Here is an 18590-nt window from a genome sequence, read left to right as displayed (position 1 = left end):
TTGCTCTTGCAGAGAGCTGACACGGACACAACGGGCCGAATAGCCTCCTTCTGTGCTAACATATGAATTTAGTAATTAGGAGCAGGAGTAGGCCACTCGGCCCCTCAAGCCTGCTCCGGCATTCAATAAGATCATCGCTGATCTGATTGTAACCTCAACTCCACATTCTCACCTACCCCCAATAACCTTTCACCTCCTTTCTTATCAAGAATCTATCTACATCTGCCTTAAAAATATTCAAAGACTCTGCTTCCACAGCTTTTTGAGGAAGAAAATTCCAAAGACTCACGACCCTCAGAGAAAAGAATTCTCGTCATCTCTGTCTTAAATGGGCGACCCCTTATTTTTAAACAGTGATCCCTACTTCTAGATTCTCCCACAAGGGGAAACATCCTTTCCACATCCACCCTGTCAAGACCCCTCAGAATCTTGTATGTTTCATTCAAGACACCTCTTACTCTCCTAAACTCCAGTGGTTACAAGCCGAGCCTGTCCAACCTGCCTCATAAAACAACTCGCCCATTCCAGGTATTAGTCTAGTAAACCTTCTCTGAACTGCTTCCAATGCATTTACATCCTTCCTTAAATAAGGAGATCAATACTGTACACAGTATTCCAGATGTGGTCTCAACAATGCCCTGTATAGCTGAAGCATAACCTCTTTATTTTTGTACTTGATTTCCCCTGGCAATAAATGATAACAATCTAACCGCTTTCCTAATTACTTGCTGAACCTGCATACTAACATTTTGCGATTCATGCACTTGGACACTCCGATTCCTCTGCATCTCAGAGCTCTGCAATCTCTCCCCATTTAGATAATATGCTGCTTTTTTATTCTTCCTGCCAAAGTGGACAATTTCACATTTTCCTACATTATACTCCATTTGCCAAATCTTTGCCCACTCACTTAACCTATCTATATCCCTTTGTAGCCTCCTTATGTCTTCTTCACAAGTTACTTTCCTAACTATCTTTGTGTCATCAGCAAATTTAGCAATCATACCTTTGGTCCTTTCATCCAAGTCATTTATATAAATTGTAAAAAGTTGATGCCCCAGCACAGATCCCCGTGGCACACCACTTGTGACACTTTGCCAGCCAGAAAATGACCCATTTATGCCTACGTTGTGTTTCCTGTTGGCTAGCCAATCTTTTGTCCATGCCAATATGTTACCCCTTGCACCATGAGCTTTTATTTTCCACTAACCTTTGATGTGACACCTTATCAAATCTACGTACAGTCCATCCACCAGTTCCCCATTATCCATAGCACATGTTACTTCTTCAATGAACTCCAATAAATTGGTTTAAAATGATTTCCCTTTCAAAAAACCATGTTGACTCTGCCTGATTACTTTGAATTTTTCTAAGTGCTCTGCTATAGCATTTTTAATAATAGTTGTTAATGCTTTCCCTAAAACAGGGGTTACGCAAACTGGCCTGTAGTTTCCTACTTTCTGTCTCCCTCCCTTTTTGAATAAAGGAGTTACATTTGCTATTTTCCAATCTAATGGAACCTTCCCCGAATCGAGGGAATTTTGGAAAATTAAAACCAATGCATCAACTATCTCACTAGCCACTTCTTTTAAGACCCTAGGAGATCAAGTCCATCAGGACCTGGGACACATCAGCCCGCAGCTCCAACAATTTGCTCCATACCATTTCCCTGGTGATTGTAATTTTCTTGAGTTCCTCCCTCCCATTTCCTGAATTACAGCTACTTCAGGAATGTTACTTGTATCCTCTATAGTGAAGACCGATGCAAAATACCCATTCGATTCATCTGCCATCTCCTTATTTTCCTTCATTAATTCCCCAGACTCACTTTCTATAGTACCAACACTTTAAGTTTTTTTTTTCTTTTTTAAATATCTATAGAAATTCTGACTATCTGTTTTTATATTTCTAGCTAGCTTTCTCTTGTACTCTAATTTCTCCCTCCTTATCAATCTTGTAGTCACTCTTTGCTGTTTTTTATATTCTGTCCAATCTTCTGGCCTGCCACTCATCTTTGCACAATTATATGCTTTTTCTTTAATTTTGATATTATCTTTAAAACCTTTTTAATTAACCACGGACAGTGGCTCCTCCCCTTGGAATTTTTATTTCTCATTGGAATGTATCTATTCTGTGTATTCTGAAATATCCCCTTAAATGTCTGCCACTGCATCTCTATTGATCTATCCCTTAACCTAACTTGCCAGTTCACTTTAGCTAGCTCTGCTTTCATGCCCTCATAATTGCCCTTATTTAAATTTAAAATATAGTCTTGGACCCACTCTTCTGTCCCTCAAACTGAATGTAAAATTCAATCATATTATGATCGCTGCTACATAGGGGTGCCTTCACTATGAGATCATTAATTAATCAGTGTCTCTGATGCTATGTTATCTGTTAGAGTCCTGGATTTTTCTGAGCAGAAGTTATGAGACCTGGTAGGGTGGGGAAGGGGATTGAGGCAGAGAGTTGGGGAAAGCAAGCTGAGTATTCACTTTGAATAATATTGGGAAGACCAGAAGCCATTGCCTTCAGTCCCATTGCAAACTCTGTTCCAGATCCATCACTCTATCCCTCTCCCTAGTCACTGCCTGAATGGAACTCGATGGTTTACAATCTTAGCGTCCTGATTGACCATGAGGTCAACTTCCAACCCTATATCCTCTCCATCACCAAGACTTCTTACTTCCACCTTTTGTTCGTCTCTACCCCTGCCTCATCTCATCTGCTGCTGAAACCCTTATCCGCGCCTTTGTTATCTTTAGACCCGATTCTTCAATTGCTGGCCTCTCGCCTTTCACCCTTTGTAAACTTGAGCTTATCCAAATCTGTACTGCCTGCATCTTAACGTGCACTGTCCCATTCACATGTCACCCCTGTTTTTTTTAAAATTTATTCATGGGACGTGGGCGTCACTGGCTTGGCCAGCATTTATTGCCCATCCCTAATTGCCCTTGAGAAGGTGGTGGTGAGCTTCCTTCTTGGACCGCTGCAGTCCATGTGGGGTAGGTACACCCACAATGCTGTTAGGAAGGGAGTTCCAGGATTTTGACCCAGCGACAGTGAAGGAACAGCGATATAGTTCCAAGTCAGGATGGTGTGTGACTTGGAGGGGAACTTGCAGGTGGTGGTGTTCCCATGTATTTGCTGCCCTTGTCCTTCTAGTTGGTAGAAGGTGCTGTTGAAGTGGCTCGGTAGCACCACTACTGACCGAGCTGGCCGAGTCCTAAAGGACATATCTGCTAGACTGGGTATGCGGCAGGTGGTGAGGGAACCAACAAGGGGGGAAAACATACTTTACCAAGCTTCCTGCCGCAGATGCATTTGTGCATGACAGTATTGGTAGGAGTGACCACCGCACAGTCATTGTGGAGACGAAGTCCCGCCTTCACATTGAGGATACCGTCCATCGTGTTGTGTGGCACTACCACTGTGCTAAATGGGACAGATTTCGAATAGATCTAGCAATGCAAAACTGGGCATCCATGAGGCGCTGTGGGCCATCAGCAGCAGCAGCAGAATTGTACTCAACCACAATCTGTAACCTCATGGCCCAGCATATCCCCCACCCTACCATTACAATTAAACCAGGAGACCAACCCTGGTTCAATGAAGAGTGCAGGAGGGCATGCCAGGAGCAGTACCAGGCATATCTCAAAATGACGTATCAACCTGGTGAAGCTGGAACACAGGACTATCTGCGTGCCAAATTGCGTAAACCGCATGCGATAGACAGAGCTAAGCGATCCCATAACCAATGGATCAGATCTAAGCTCTGCAGTCCTGCCACATCCAACCATGAATTCTTTCTTTTGGGCCTCCTTATCTCGAGAGACAATGGATACGCGCCTGGAGGTGGTCAGTGGTTTGTGAAGCAGCGCCTGGAGTGGCTATAAAGGCCAATTCTGGAGTGACAGGCTCTTCCACAGGTGCTGCAGAGAAATTTGTTTGTTGGGGCTGTTGCACAGTTGGCTCTCCCCTTGCGCCTCTGTCTTTTTTCCTGCCAACTACTAAGTCTCTTCGACTCGCCACAATTTAGCCCTGTCTTTATGGCTGCCCGCCAGCTCTGGCGAATGCTGGCAACTGACTCCCACGACTTGTGATCAATGTCACACGATTTCATGTCGCGTTTGCAGACGTCTTTATAACGGAGACATGGACGGCCGGTGGGTCTGATACCAGTGGCGAGCTCGCTGTACAATGTGTCTTTGGGGATCCTGCCATCTTCCATGCGGCTCACATGGCCAAGCCATCTCAAGCGCCGCTGACTCAGTAGTGTGTATAAGCTGGGGGTGTTGGCCGCTTCAAGGACTTCTGTGTTGGAGATATAGTCCTGCCACCTGATGCCAAGTATTCTCCGAAGGCAGCGAAGATGGAATGAATTGAGACGTCGCTCTTGGCTGGCATACGTTGTCCAGGCCTCGCTGCCGTAGAGCAAGGTACTGAGGACACAGGCCTGATACACTCGGACTTTTGTGTTCCGTGTCAGTGCGCCATTTTCCCACACTCTCTTGGCCAGTCTGGACATAGCAGTGGAAGCCTTACCCATGCGCTTGTTGATTTCTGCATCTAGAGACAGGTTACTGGTGATAGTTGAGCCTAGGTAGGTGAACTCTTGAACCACTTCCAGAGCGTGGTCGCCAATATTGATGGATGGAGCATTTCTGACATCCTGCCCCATGATGTTCGTTTTCTTGAGGCTGATGGTTAGGCCAAATTCATTGCAGGCAGACGCAAACCTGTCGATGAGACTCTGCAGGCATTCTTCAGTGTGAGATGTTAAAGCAGCATCGTCAGCAAAGAGGAGTTCTCTGATGAGGACTTTCCGTACTTTGGACTTCGCTCTTAGACGGGCAAGGTTGAACAACCTGCCCCCTGATCTTGTGTGGAGGAAAATTCCTTCTTCAGAGGATTTGAACGCATGTGAAAGCAGCAGGGAGAAGAAAATCCCAAAAAGTGTGGGTGCGAGAACACAGCCCTGTTTCACACCACTCAGGATAGGAAAGGGCTCTGATGAGGAGCCACCATGTTGAATTGTGCCTTTCATATTGTCATGGAATGAGGTGATGATACTTAGTAGCTTTGGTGGACATCCGATCTTTTCTAGTAGTCTGAAGAGACCACGTCTGCTGACGAGGTCAAAGGCTTTGGTGAGATCAATGAAAGCAATGTAGAGGGGCATCTGTTGTTCACGGCATTTCTCCTGTATCTGACGAAGGGAGAACAGCATGTCAATAGTCGATCTCTCTGCACGAAAGCCACACTGTGCCTCAGGGTAGACGCGCTCGGCCAGCTTCTGGAGCCTGTTCAGAGCGACTCGAGCAAAGACTTTCCCCACTATGCTGAGCAGGGAGATTCCACGGTAGTTGTTGCAGTCACCGCGGTCACCTTTGTTTTTATAGAGGGTGATGATGTTGGCATCGCGCATGTCCTGGGGTACTGCTCCCTCGTCCCAGCACAGGCATAGCAGTTCATGTAGTGCTGAGAGTATAGCAGGCTTGGCACTCTTGATTATTTCAGGGGTAATGCTGTCCTTCCCAGGGGCTTTTCCGCTGGCTAGGGAATCAATGGCATCACTGAGTTCCGATTTGATTGGCTGTATGTCCAGCTCATCCATGACTGGTAGAGGCTGGGCTGCATTGAGGGCAGTCTCAGTGACAGCATTCTCCCTGGAGTACAGTTCTAGGTAGTGCTCAACCCAGCGGTCCATCTGTTTGCGTTGGTCAGTGATTATGTCCCCCGATTTAGATTTGAGGGGGGTGATCTTCTTGATGGTTGGCCCAAGAGCTCTCTTCATGCCATCATACATTCCTCTGATGTTTCCGGTGTCTGAGGCCAGCTGAATATGACTGCATAGGTGTTGCCAGTAGTCGTTTGCGCAACGCCTAGCTGTTCTTTGTGCAGTACTTCTGGCTGCTTTAAGTGCTGCGGATGTTAAATCGCTGGGGGCTTTCTTGTAGTTCAAAAGTGCAATGCGCTTAGCGGCTATGACAGGTTCCAGCTCTTCATTATGAGATTGAAACCAGTCTGCATTTCTCTTCGCACTTTTGCCGTAGGTGGTCAAAGCTGACTCATAGATGGCGTCTCTGATGTGGGCCCACTTGGTCTCAGCATCCCCTGTGGGAGTGTTTTGAAGGGCTGTTACAAGTGAATTTAGAAATTTTTGTAACAGCTGTGGGTGAGAAATTCTGCTCGTGTTGATGCGCGGGTGGCCCTTCTGCTTGGAATGATGCAACTTCTTTGGTCTGAGTCTAACCTTGCTGCACACCAGGGAGTGGTCGGTGTCGCAGTCCGCACTGTGGAAGCTGCGTGTGATTTGAACACTGTTTAAGGCGGCTCGCCTTGTGACAATGAGGTCTAGCTGGTGCCAACGACGTGATCTTGGGTGCCTCCATGAAACCTGGTGACAGGGTTTAGTGTGAAAGAACGAGTTGGTGATGCAGAGGTTATGATAGGTACACAACTCAAGCAGTCTCTGCCCGTTCTCATTCATCCTTCCAACGCCATAGCGCCCAAGGCAGGAGGGCCATGAGTCATGGTCGGCCCCAACCCTGGCATTAAAGTCCCCCAGCAGGAATAGGTGTTCGGTGTTGGGGATGCTGCTAATGATGTTATGGAGTTGTTCATAGAACTGGTCTTTAGCTTCAGGTGCGGAACAGAGTGTTGGAGCATAGATGCTGAGTAGGTGTACTGGACCAGAGGTGGTGAGCAGTCGGATGGACAGTATGCGTTCCGAGCCATTTGAGGGAGGCTCTATCATGCTGAGCAAGGAGTTTCTGATGGCGAAGCCCACTCCATGCTGTCTTGGTTCTTCAGGATCCCTGCCCTGCCAGAAGAAGGTGTAGTCTTGCTCTGCTAGAGAGCCACTCTCTAGCAGACAATTAAACAACTAACTGGAGGAGGTGGCTCCACAAATATCCCCATCCTCAATGATGGGGGAGCCCAGCACATCAGTGCGAAAGATAAGGCAGAAGCATTTGCAACAATCTTCAGTCAGAAGTGCCGAGTTGATGATCCATCTTGGCCTCCTCTTGAAGTCCCCAGCATTACAGATGCCAGACTTCAGCCAATTTGATTCACTCCGCGTGATATCAACAAACGACTGAAGGCACTGGATACTGCAAAAGCTATGGGCCCTGACAACATTCCAGCAATAGTACTGAAGACCTGTGCTCCAGAACTTGCCGCGCCCCTAGCCAAGCTGCTTCAGTACAGCTACAACACTGGCATCTACCCTGCAATGTGGAAAATTTCCCAGGTATGTCCTATACACAAAAAGCAGGACAAATCCAACCTGGCCAATTACCGCCCCATCAGCCTACTCTCAATCTTCAGTAAAGTGATGGACGGTGTCATCAACAGTGCCATCAAGCGGCACTTGCTTAGTAATAACCTGCTCAGTGACGCTCAGTTTGGGTTCCACCAGGGCCACTCAGCTCCTGACCTCATTACAGCTTTGGTTCAAACATGGACAAAAGAGCTGAACTCAAGAGGTGAGGTGACAGTGACTGGCCTTGACATCAAGGCAGCCTTTGACCGAGTATGGCATCTAGGAGCCCTAGCAAAACTGAGGTTAATGGGAATCGGGGAAAACCCTCCGCTGGCTGGAGTCAGACCTAGTGCAAAGGAAGATGGTTGTGGTTGTTGGAGGTCAATCATCTGAGCTCCAGGACATCACTGCAGGAGTTGCTCAGGGTAGTGTCCTAGGCCCAACCATCTTAAGCTGCTTCATCAATAACCTTCCTTCAATCATAAGGTCAGAAGTGGGATGTTCGCTGATGATTGCACAATGTTCAACACCATTCGTGACTCCTCAGATACTGAAGCGGTCTGTGTAGAAATGCAGCAAGACTTGGACAATATCCAGGCTTGGGCTGATATGTGGCAAGTAACATTCGCGCCACATAAGTGCCAGGCAATGACCATCTCCAACAAAAGAGAATCTAACCTTCTCCCCTTGACATTCAATGGCATTACCATCGCTGAATCCCCCACTATCAACATCCTAGGGGCTACCATTGACCAGAAACTGAACTGGAGTAGCCATATAAATACCGTGGCTACAAGAGCAGGTCAGAGGCTGGGAATCCTGAGGTGAGTAACTCACCTCCTGACTCCCCAAAGGCTGTCCACGATCTGTAAGGCACAACTCAGGAGTGTGATGGAATACTCTCCACTTGCCTGGATGGGTGCAGCTCCAACAACACTCAAGAAGCTCGACATCATCCAGGACAAAGCAGCCCGCTTGATTGTCACCCCATCTACAAACATTCACTCCCTCCACCACTGACGCACAGTGGTGTACCATCTACAAGGTTTCCTAGTGACTGAAGAGAACCTGTATTTTTCAGATTGAATACTCAGCTTGCTTTCCCAACACTCCGCCTCATTCCCCTTCTCCACCCATCCTACCAGATCTTATAACCTCTGCTCAGAAAAATCCAGGACTCTCCTTTCAACAGTACTAACTGAGATGCCCACCCCAACTGCTATATACAGTTCCTACAGAAACCATCCTCCTTACCATCTTCCTCTCTATCTAGGACTCATTAAAAAAGGTAATATATAAAATAAACGAATGAATTAAATGGACACTTAATTAAAAGCCACCAATTTACAGTTTCCATTAAATCTGGACATAATCCCACCATTTGAGCCTGAAAATATCACCAAAAGCTCCTACAATAAATACTGTGTAATAGAGACACAATTTGACTTATTCAAACACAATAAATCAGTGTCCCTGATGCAATATTATATGTTACATAAAATGATAATCCAGAAAATCCTGGATTGAATGTATAGCATAAAAACTATCCATTCAGCCTAACTGGTCCATGGCCGTGTTAATGCTGCACACGAGCCTCTTCATCAAACCCTGTCAGCATAACCTTCTATTCCTTTCTCCCACTTGTTGATCCAGCTTCCCCTTAAATGCATCTATGCTGTTTGCTTCAACTACTCCTTGTGGCAGCAGGTTCCATATTTTAACCACTCTCTGGGTAAAGAAGTTCTTCATCCACACCTGAAATGAGTTTTATTTGCATATGCAAATAATGGGCCTAATGCCCATTACAAGATTGGTTTGCCCAGAGACAGCTAGTGCAATTGGAGAAACCAATATTACAAAGCAGCTATAACAATAAGGTAAGTTATGCGAAACCATTATAAAACACTGGTTGAGCCTCAGCTGGACTATTGTCTCCAATTCTGGGCACTACACTTTAGAAAGGATGTCAAGGTCTTAGGGGAGGGTATAGAGTAGATTTACTCGGGACGGTACCAGGAATGAGGGATTTCAGTTATGTGGAGACTGTGGAAGATGGGGCTGTTCTCCTTAGAGCAGAGAACATGAAGAGGAGATTTGATAGAGGTGTTCAGAATCATGAATAGTTTTAATAGAGTAATTAGGAGAAACTGTTTCCAGTGGCAGAAGAGTCAGTAACCAGAGGACACAGACTTAAAATGGTTGGCAAAAGAACCAGAGGAGACATAAGGAAACTGCTCGACAGTGACACTGATTGCTTTCCACCCCACCCCCAAGGCCATGATTTACCTGTGGGCTCCTCCCACAGTGCCATTCCTATTCAAATGGAGTCTGAGGCTCAATATCCAGAACTCCTTGGATCTCCCCAGTTGTGCACTGGGCGAACACCCAAAACTGGGTGCTCGTGAAATTCTAGACCATTATGTTCATATGTTGTCAGGGAACTGTTGCAGAAAATAGTGCGAAGTTACAAAGGATAGGAAGAATTTCCATTCATATAATATCATAGAGGCATACAACATAGAAACAGGCCCTTTGGCCCATCGCGTCCATGCTGACCATAATGCCTATCTATACTAATCCCACCTGCCTGCATTAATTCCATATCCCTCTATGCCTTTCTCATTCAAGTACCTGTCCAGATGCCTCTTAAATGTCACTACTGTTCCTGCCTCCACCACCTCCTCAGGCAGCTCATTCCAGATACCCACCATTATTTGTGTGAAAAATTTACTCCTTTGATCCCCTTTAAACCTCCTCCCTCTCACCTTAAATCTATGCTCTCTAGTTTTAGTCACCTCAACCATGGGAAACCGACTCTGGCTATCTACCCTATCTATGCCTCTCATAATTTTATATACCTCTATCATGTCCCCTCTCAGCCTCCTTCGCTCCAGGGAAAACAGACCCAGCCTATCCAATCTCTCTTTATAACTCAAGCCCTCCAAACCAGGCAACATCCTTGTGAATCTTTTCTGCACCCTCTCTAGCTTAATCACATCTTTCCTGTAGTGCGGCGATCAAAACTGCACACAGTACTCCAAATGCGGCCTAACCAACGTTATGTACAACTGTAACATGACGTCCCAACTCTTGTACTCAATGCCTCGGCCGATGAAGGCAAGCATACCATATGCCTTCTTCACCACCCTGTCTACCTGTGTTGCCACTTTCAGGGAACTATGTACTTGCACCCCAAGGTCTCTCTGCTCAAGGACACTCCCCAGGGCCCTGCCAGTCACTGTATATGTCCTGCCCTGGTTTAACTTCCCAAAATGCATCACTTCACACTTGTCTGTGTTAAATTCCATTTGCCAATCCCTTGCCCACTTTCCCAAAGAACAGTACAGCACAGGAACAGGCCATTCGGCCCTCCAAGCCTGCGCCTATCTTGATGCCTGCCAAAAATAACACCTTCTGCACTTCCACGGCCCATACCCCTCTATTCCCTTCCTATTCATATATTTGTCAAGATGTCTCTTAAACGTCGCTATCGTATCTGTTTCCACCACCTCCCCTGGCAGCAAGTTCCAGGCACTCACCACCCTCTGTGTAAAAAACATGCCTCGCACATCCCCTCTAAACTTTGCCCCTCGCACCTTAAACCTATGTCCCCTAGTAACTGACTCTTCCACCCTAGGAAAAAACTTCTGACTGTCCACTCTGTCCATGCCGCTCATAACTTTGTAAACCTCTATCATGTCGCCCCTCCACCTCCGTCGTTCCAGTGAAAACAATCCGAGTTTTTCCAACCTCTCCTCATAGCTAATGCCCTCCAGACCAGGCAACATCCTGGTAAACCTCCTCTGTACCCTCTCCAAAGCCTCCACGTCCTTCTGGTAGTATGGCAACCAGAATTGCACGCAATATTGTAAGTGTGGCCTAACTAAAGTTCTGTACAACTGCAGCATGACTCACCAATTTTTATACTCTATGCCCTGACCGACGAAGGCAAGCATGCCGTAAGCCTTCTTGACTACCTTATCCACCTGCGTTGCCACTTTCAGTGACCTGTGGACCTGTACGCCCAGATCTCTCTGCCTGTCAATACTCCTAAGGGTTCTGCCATTTACTGTATACCTCCCACCTGCATTAGACCTTCCAAAATGCAATACCTCACATTTGTCCGAATTAAACTCCATCTGCCATTTCTCCGCCCAAGTCTCCAACCGATCTATATTCTGCTGTATCCTCTGACTATCCTCATCATTATCCGCAACTCCACCAACCTTTGTGTCGTCCGCAAACTTACTAATCAGACCAGCTACATTTTCCTCCAAATCATTTATATATAATACAAAGAGTAAAGGTCCCAGCACTGATCCCTGCGGAACACCACTAGTCACATCCCTCCGTTCAGAAAAACACCCATCTGTGACGGAGCCAGTTCTGTATCCATCTTGCCAGCTCACCTCTGATCCCGTGTGACTTCACCTTTTGCACCAGTCTGCCATGTGGGACCTTGTCAAAGGCTTTACTAAAGTCCATATAGACAACATCCACTGCCCTTCCCTCATCAATCATCTTCATCACTTCCTCAAAAAACTCAATCAAATTAGTAAGACACGACCTCCCCTTCACAAAACCATGTTGTCTCTCGCTAATAAGTTCGTTTGTTTCCAAATGGGTGTAAATCCCGTCCCAAAGAATCCTCTCTAATAGTTTCCCTACCACCGACGTAAGGCTCACGCCTATAATTTCCTGGATTATCCTTACCACCCTTCTTAAACAAAGGAACAACATTGGCTATTCTCCAGTCCCCTGGGACCTCACCTGTAGCCAATGAGGATACAAAGATTTCTGTATCCTGTTGTAACCTTAGACAACCGTCTTCACTGTCCACTGTACCACCAATTTTAGTGTCATCTGCAGACTTACTAATCATGCCCCCTACGTTCTTATCCAAGTCATTAATATATATGACAAACAACAGAGGGCCCAGCACCAATCCCTGCAGCACACCGCTGGTTACTGGCCTCCAATCTGAAAAACAACCCTCCACTACCACCCTCTGCCTCCTATCACCAAGCCAATTTTGTATCCAATTTTTATTATTTTATTTTTTATTTAGAGATATGGATGAAAATGGAATAGTGTAGGTCAGATGGTTTCACAGGTCGGCGCAACATCGAGGGCCAAAGGGCCTGTACTGCGCTGTAATGTTCTTTAAAAAAAAATTCTAATACAGCACTGAAACAGGCCCTTCGGCCCACCGAGTCTGTCCCGACCAAGAACCACCCATTTATACTAAACCTACAGTAATCCCATATTTCCTACCATCTACCTACACTAGGGGCAATTTACAATGGCCAATTTACCTATCACCTGCAAGTCTTTGGCTGTGGGAGGAAACCGGAGCACCCGGCGAAAACCCACGCAGTCACAGGGAGAACTTGCAAACTCCACACGGGCAGTACCCAGAATTGAACCCGGGTCCCTGGAGCTGTGAGGCTGCAGTGCTAACCACTGCGCCACTGTGCCGCCGCCAATTGACTAGCTCACCCTGGATTCCATGTGTTCGAACCTTCTGGACCAGCCTACCATGCGGGACCTTGTCAAAGGCCTTGCTAAAGTCCATGTAGACAATGTCCATCGCCCTGCCCTTGTCAATCCTCTTGGTCACCTCCTCAAAAAACTCAATCAAATTCGTGAGACATGATTTCCCATGCACAAAGCCATGCTGACTATCCCTAATCAGACCTTGCCTTTCCAAATGCATATAAATCCTGTCTCTCAGAATCCCTTCCAATAACTTTCTCACCACTGATGTCAGGCTCACCGGCCTGTAGTTCCCTGGCTTATCCCTGCTGCCCTTCTTAAATAAGGGCACAACATTAGCTATCCTCCAGTCTTCTGGTACCTCACCCGTGGTTAACGATGATACAAAGATCTCTGCCAGGGCCCCAGCAATCTCCTCCCTTGCTTTCCATAGCATCCTAGGAGACACCTGGTCAAGCCCTGGGGATTTATCCACCTTAATGCACTTCAAAACCTCCAACACCTCTTCCTTTGTAATGTTGATATGCTCCAGGATATCGGTGGTCCCTCCATTGAACTCACTAGCTTCCATGACCTTCTCCACGGTAAATACAGACGAGAAGTATTCATTTAAGACCTCGCCCATTTCCTGTGGCTCCACACATAGATTACCACACTGATCCTTAAGTGGACCTACTCTCTCCCTAGCTACCCTTTTACTCTTAATATACTTATAGAATCTTTTAGGATTCTCCTTTATCTTATCTGCGAGGGAAATCTCATGACCCCCTTTCACCCTCCTAATTTCCTCAAATGTACTCCTACATCCCTTATACTCCTCGAGGGACTCGCTTGATCCTTGCTGCCTATACCTGACACATGCCTCCTTCTTTGCCCTGACCAGACCGTCAATATCCCTCGTCAACCAAGGTTCCCTGAACTTGCCAGCCTTGCCCTTCCATCTAACAGGAACATGCCAGCCCTGAACTCGTCCTATCTCACTTTTAAAAGCCTCCCACTTGCCAGATGTCCCGTTACCTGTAAACATCCATCCCAATCAATTTTTGAGAGTTCCTGTCTGATGCCATCAAAATTAGCCTTCCCCCAATTTAGGACTTCAACCTGAGGACCAGTCCTATCCTTTTCCATAACTATCTTGAAGCTAATAGAGTTATGGTCACTGGTCCCAAAGTCCCCACTGACACATCAACCACCTGCCCATCCTCACTTCCTAAGAGGAGGTCGAGTGTAGCCCCTTCTCTAGTAGGGCCATCCACATACTGCTTCAGAAAGCTATCCTGGACACACTTAACAAATTCTTCTCCATCTGATTCCTTAGCACTGAGGCAGACCCAGTCAATATTAGGAAAGTTAAAATCACCTACTATTACAACCTTATAATTCCTACACCGATCTGTGATTTTTCTACATATATCGTGTGTTCGGGACATCGTAAAGTGTTTCACAATAACCAAGTTACTTCTGAAATGCAGTCACTTCTCTGTAGGCAAATGTGGCATCCAACTTGCTCATAGCAAATGAGATCCACAATCAGTAAACTTGATGGTGCTACTTGAATGTTGGTCAGGATGTCTGGGTAACTCGCTGCATTTTTTTCTCATTGTGCTTTGGAATCTTTTACATCCACCTGAGATAGTCAACAGGGTCTCGGTTGAACATCTCATTGGAAAGATGACACCTCCCTTGGTCTAGATTACATGCCCAAATCTCCGGAGTGGAGATTGAACCCACAGCCTTCTAACTCGGGCAAGAGCACTCTCATTGAGCCATGGCTGACCCCATAACTGCTTAAAATTTAGTTGAGATTGCTCCTGACAAGTTGTTATTTTTGTGGTAAGACAGTTATTCATGAATCAGAAATTAACTAAGATAATTGGATTGCTTTTGAAATTATGAACCTGTTTTGTAAATTAATGCATTTTATGTAATTGTGTTCTTTTGACAGAGTATGAAGGCTTCATAACCAGTGGTACAGCATTACCTACCGTTGTTTGTGTCATTACAGGTATATTTCAGTACAAATTTTGTCCATTCTCTTTTTTTCTGTCCCCCTCCTTCACCCCCTCCTCTGCCCTCCATGCCCTCTCTTCCCTTGCTTTGCCCCTCCTCAACACCTCCTTCCACTGCCTCACCCGCCTTGACCTCTCCTCATCCCCCACCTCACCCTCTCCTTGGATCCCCCGCCTCGCCCCTCCTCGCCTCCCCTTGACCCTTCCACCCCCTTGCCCCCTCCAAAACATCCTGCAGTTTCACTGAATGTGAATTTTGTATTTAAATTTATCTTCCTGTTTTTCAGGGAAAGGTCCACTACAGGAATTTTATAACCAGCTAATTGAAAAAATGCATTTTAAATATGTTCATATTTGCACTTTGTGGCTGGAAGCAGAAGACTATCCAGTGCTGCTGGGTAAAATTCCTCAGATAATTAAATAGAAGTGTTATTTGTGTTATATTGGCAATAATTTTAATAAATATTTGATTTTACTTCACTATCCAAACTTTATTAGATAAATCTTTTTCAACCTTGCTTTACACATTCTTTAGATCTCAGTGTCTTGCCTTATATAATGCGTTGATTTGCTGTCTAGGAAACATCATTGAGCTAAATGAGCTTTAATATTTGGTGGTGAAATTGAGTTCTGCAGGTGAAGAATTTTATCGTATCCCTGGAAACATTGGAAATTGTGTGAAGCTACAGAACCCTACAATGTTATCATCAAAATCACTAAAGCTTTAAAATTCTCACAGATAATTGAAATATTTCATACAAAATACAAGTTCCACAATGTAGCAAAATCAAACATTGTAATGTCATTTTCTTCTGCATAACTTATATCTTATAATAATTTTGCAGGCTCTGGTGATCTAGGAGTTTGTCTTCATAAATCAACCAGCGGGCTAGATTTGCCTATGAAGGTGGTTGACATGTTTGGGTGTTGTTTGCCTGTATGTGCAATTGATTTCCAGTGGTACGTATAAAGCAAATATTATCTTTCTGATCTTTTAACCATCACCCCTATCGGTTCTGAGTGGGAACACTTTTGTTATAAGATTGTTGTCTGGTAACACTATTTCTCTTTTAATCTTAACAAACCCTGTTAAGTGATTTCCTCTTATTAAAATTGGAGCTGGCCAAACATGTCAGTATATTGTGTTTCACGAGCTACAGTTGTTTTATTAATTTATTACCTTCATCTACATAATAAAATTGTAAGTGAGTCTTGTGCTCCAGAAGCAGAGAAACATCTCTGACAGGCTTTTGCCTTGTTAAAATGTCAACAGTTCATCATGCCTTCAGGTGTCAGCTTAATAGCATTTCCTGTTGTTAAGTACACAGCCATTACCTTTCCAGTGCCAGACGCACCAGCATGACCAGCTTTACCACTAAACTGGAGCTTCAGAACCAGCAGATCCCCACACTCCGTCAGCAAAGTAGCTTCAGTGCCACCATGGCCCCAGAGGCAGCCAGCACTGCCACCCCCCTGCCTGGAAAGAAATAGGTTTAAAATTGTATTTTTTTTCGAAACCAATTTTGATATTTTTATCTTTCATTAAAGTTATGGAAGTTCAGACTTCTGCACTTGCTACTATTGCTGCCCAGTCTCACTTCAAACTAATTTGCTGATGCGATTGATGTCCAATTTTTTTTATTAACTGCCGTCCTTTCTTTGGTAATGAAAGTAAATTGCACCTTTCTCCCTCTATTTTACAGTTTGCATGAACTTGTGAAACATGAAGAAAATGGTTTAATATTTAAAAATTCCCAAGAACTGGCTGAGCAACTAAAGGTAAAGCAAATACTGTGCTGAAAGAAATGGTGGATATTTGCATCTTGAAAAATCATCTTCACTTTCAGAAGGCTTTCGACAAAGTCCCACATAAGAGATTAGCGTGTAAAATTAAAGCGCATGGGATTGGGGGTAGTGTATTGTGATGGATAGAAAATTGGTTGGCAGACAGGAAACAAAGAGTAGGGATAAATGGGTCTTTTTCCGAACAGCAGGCAGTAACTAATGGGGTACCACAGGGATCGGTGCTAGGACCACAGCAATTCACAATATATATTAATGATTTAGATGAGGGAACTAAATGTAATATCTCCAAATTTGCAGATGACACAAAACTGGGTGGGAAGGTGAGTTGTGAGGAGGATGCAGAGAGGCTTCAGGGTGATTTGGACAAGTTGAGTTTGTGGGCTAATGCATGGCAGATGCAGTATGATGTGGATAAATGTGAGGTTATCCACTTTGGTAGCAAAAACAGGAAGGCAGATTATTATCTGGCTATAAACTGAAAAGTAAAAACTTCAGCATAATTACAATCTCGAAAGATTGCTAACATAGATTGTTGATGGTGTATGGAATGCAAAAATTAGAACTTTGGCTATCACCTAATGCTTTTGACTAGTTTGGGCCCAGATTCTAGTTCAGACTAGTTACCCTCCCATCCTGTAACCTCTACAATAGCCACCATAGTTAAACAAGTCATGGGAAAATCTATTAAAGAGATACCAAGTCTGCCATTAAGATGATACTGAGCATTCCAAAAAAATTACAACACATCAAGGAAGAATAACAAAGTAGTTTTTTGGAACAGTTAATGAGTACCTCCCAATCTAATGGGGAAGCTAATGTAAGATCTAGCTGTTGTATCTTTTATTTTCAGAGCTCATTCAGTTCTGAACGAAACTGGGTGTTCTCGTACACCAGTCGCTGAAGGTAAGCATGCAGCTGCAACAGGCGGTAAAAAAGGCAAATGGTGTGTTGGCCTTCATAGCGAGAGGATTCGAGTACAGCAGCAGGGATGTCTTGCTGCAATTATACAGAGCCTTGGTGAGGCCGCACCTGGAATATTGTGTGCAGTTTTGGTCTCCTTATCTGAGGAAGGATGTTCTTGCTATAGAGGGAGTGCAGCGAAGGTTTACCAGACTGATTCCTTGGATGGTGGGACTGATGTATGAAGAGAGATTGAGTCGGTTAGGATTATATTCACTGGAGTTCAGAAGAATGGGGGTGGGGGGGATCTCATAGAAACCTGTAAAATTCTAACAGGACTTGACAAGGTACATGCAGGAAGAAGGATGTTCCCGATGGTGGGGGAGTCCAGAGCCAGGAGTCATAGTCTAAGGATACGGGGTAAACCTTTCAGGACTGAGATGAGAAATTTCTTCACCCAGAGAGTGGTGAGCCTGTGGAATTCACTACCACAGAAAGCAGTTGAGGCCAAAACATTGTATGTTTTCAAGAAGGAGTTAGATATAGCTCTTGGGGTGAAAGGGGCCAAAGGATATGGGGGGAAAGCGGGAACAGGTTACTGGGTTGGATGGCGGAGCAGGCTCGAAGGGCCAAATGGCCTACTCCTGCTCCTATTTCCTATGTTTCTATGAAAAGCTATTCCTTTGAAACACATTTAGATTTCTTCTTCCACCCACGCCAGTAATCTTTTTCACATACTTGCAAGATTTTAGCTTCTGCCATATCCCATTAATGAACAGGTCCGAGAATCTAAAAATTCAAGGTTCAGCTGATTTTGTGTCCTGTGCCTTACCTTATATTGAAACGTCAATGATAGTACACATGCAACTGACTTGTGTCTGCAACCTGTAAATAGATAATCCGTTGGAGGAAATCTTGCACATCTTGAACTTTACCTCGGGTGTTTTCCGTTCCAGCAGCCTGCAGGTTACAAGATACAGTAACGTTGATATATCTTCTGTAACACACCCACTTTTAGGATATGATGGAATCACACGTGCAATTCTCTGTCTGAAAACTGTCCTAAACCAGATTTGTCCAGTCTGGCAGTACAGACATTTGACCTCATC

At 45.0% G+C, this 18590-nt stretch overlaps 1 protein-coding gene across 3 annotated transcripts in view; it reads left to right on the top strand.

Annotated features, from left to right (window-relative positions):
* The window catches only part of alg1 (ALG1 chitobiosyldiphosphodolichol beta-mannosyltransferase), a 129558-nt gene that overhangs the window by 84694 nt on the left and 26274 nt on the right, over positions 1–18590 (top strand). For 2 of the 3 annotated variants that reach the window (XM_068058738.1, XM_068058737.1), the window contains exons 9-12: positions 14712–14771; positions 15063–15173; positions 15621–15735; positions 16479–16554. In XM_068058738.1, coding sequence (XP_067914839.1) covers positions 14712–14771; positions 15063–15173; positions 15621–15735; positions 16479–16554 — 362 coding nt within the window. Of the gene's footprint in view, positions 1–14711; positions 14772–15062; positions 15174–15620; positions 15736–16478; positions 16555–17431; positions 17485–18590 lie in introns of all 3 variants that reach the window. The other variant, XM_068058739.1, reaches the window with a different exon arrangement.

This window comes from Heterodontus francisci, chromosome 27 (assembly GCF_036365525.1).
Source record: "Heterodontus francisci isolate sHetFra1 chromosome 27, sHetFra1.hap1, whole genome shotgun sequence".
NCBI classification, from domain to species: domain Eukaryota; kingdom Metazoa; phylum Chordata; class Chondrichthyes; order Heterodontiformes; family Heterodontidae; genus Heterodontus; species Heterodontus francisci.
This window is presented reverse-complemented; position numbering and strand designations above follow the sequence as displayed.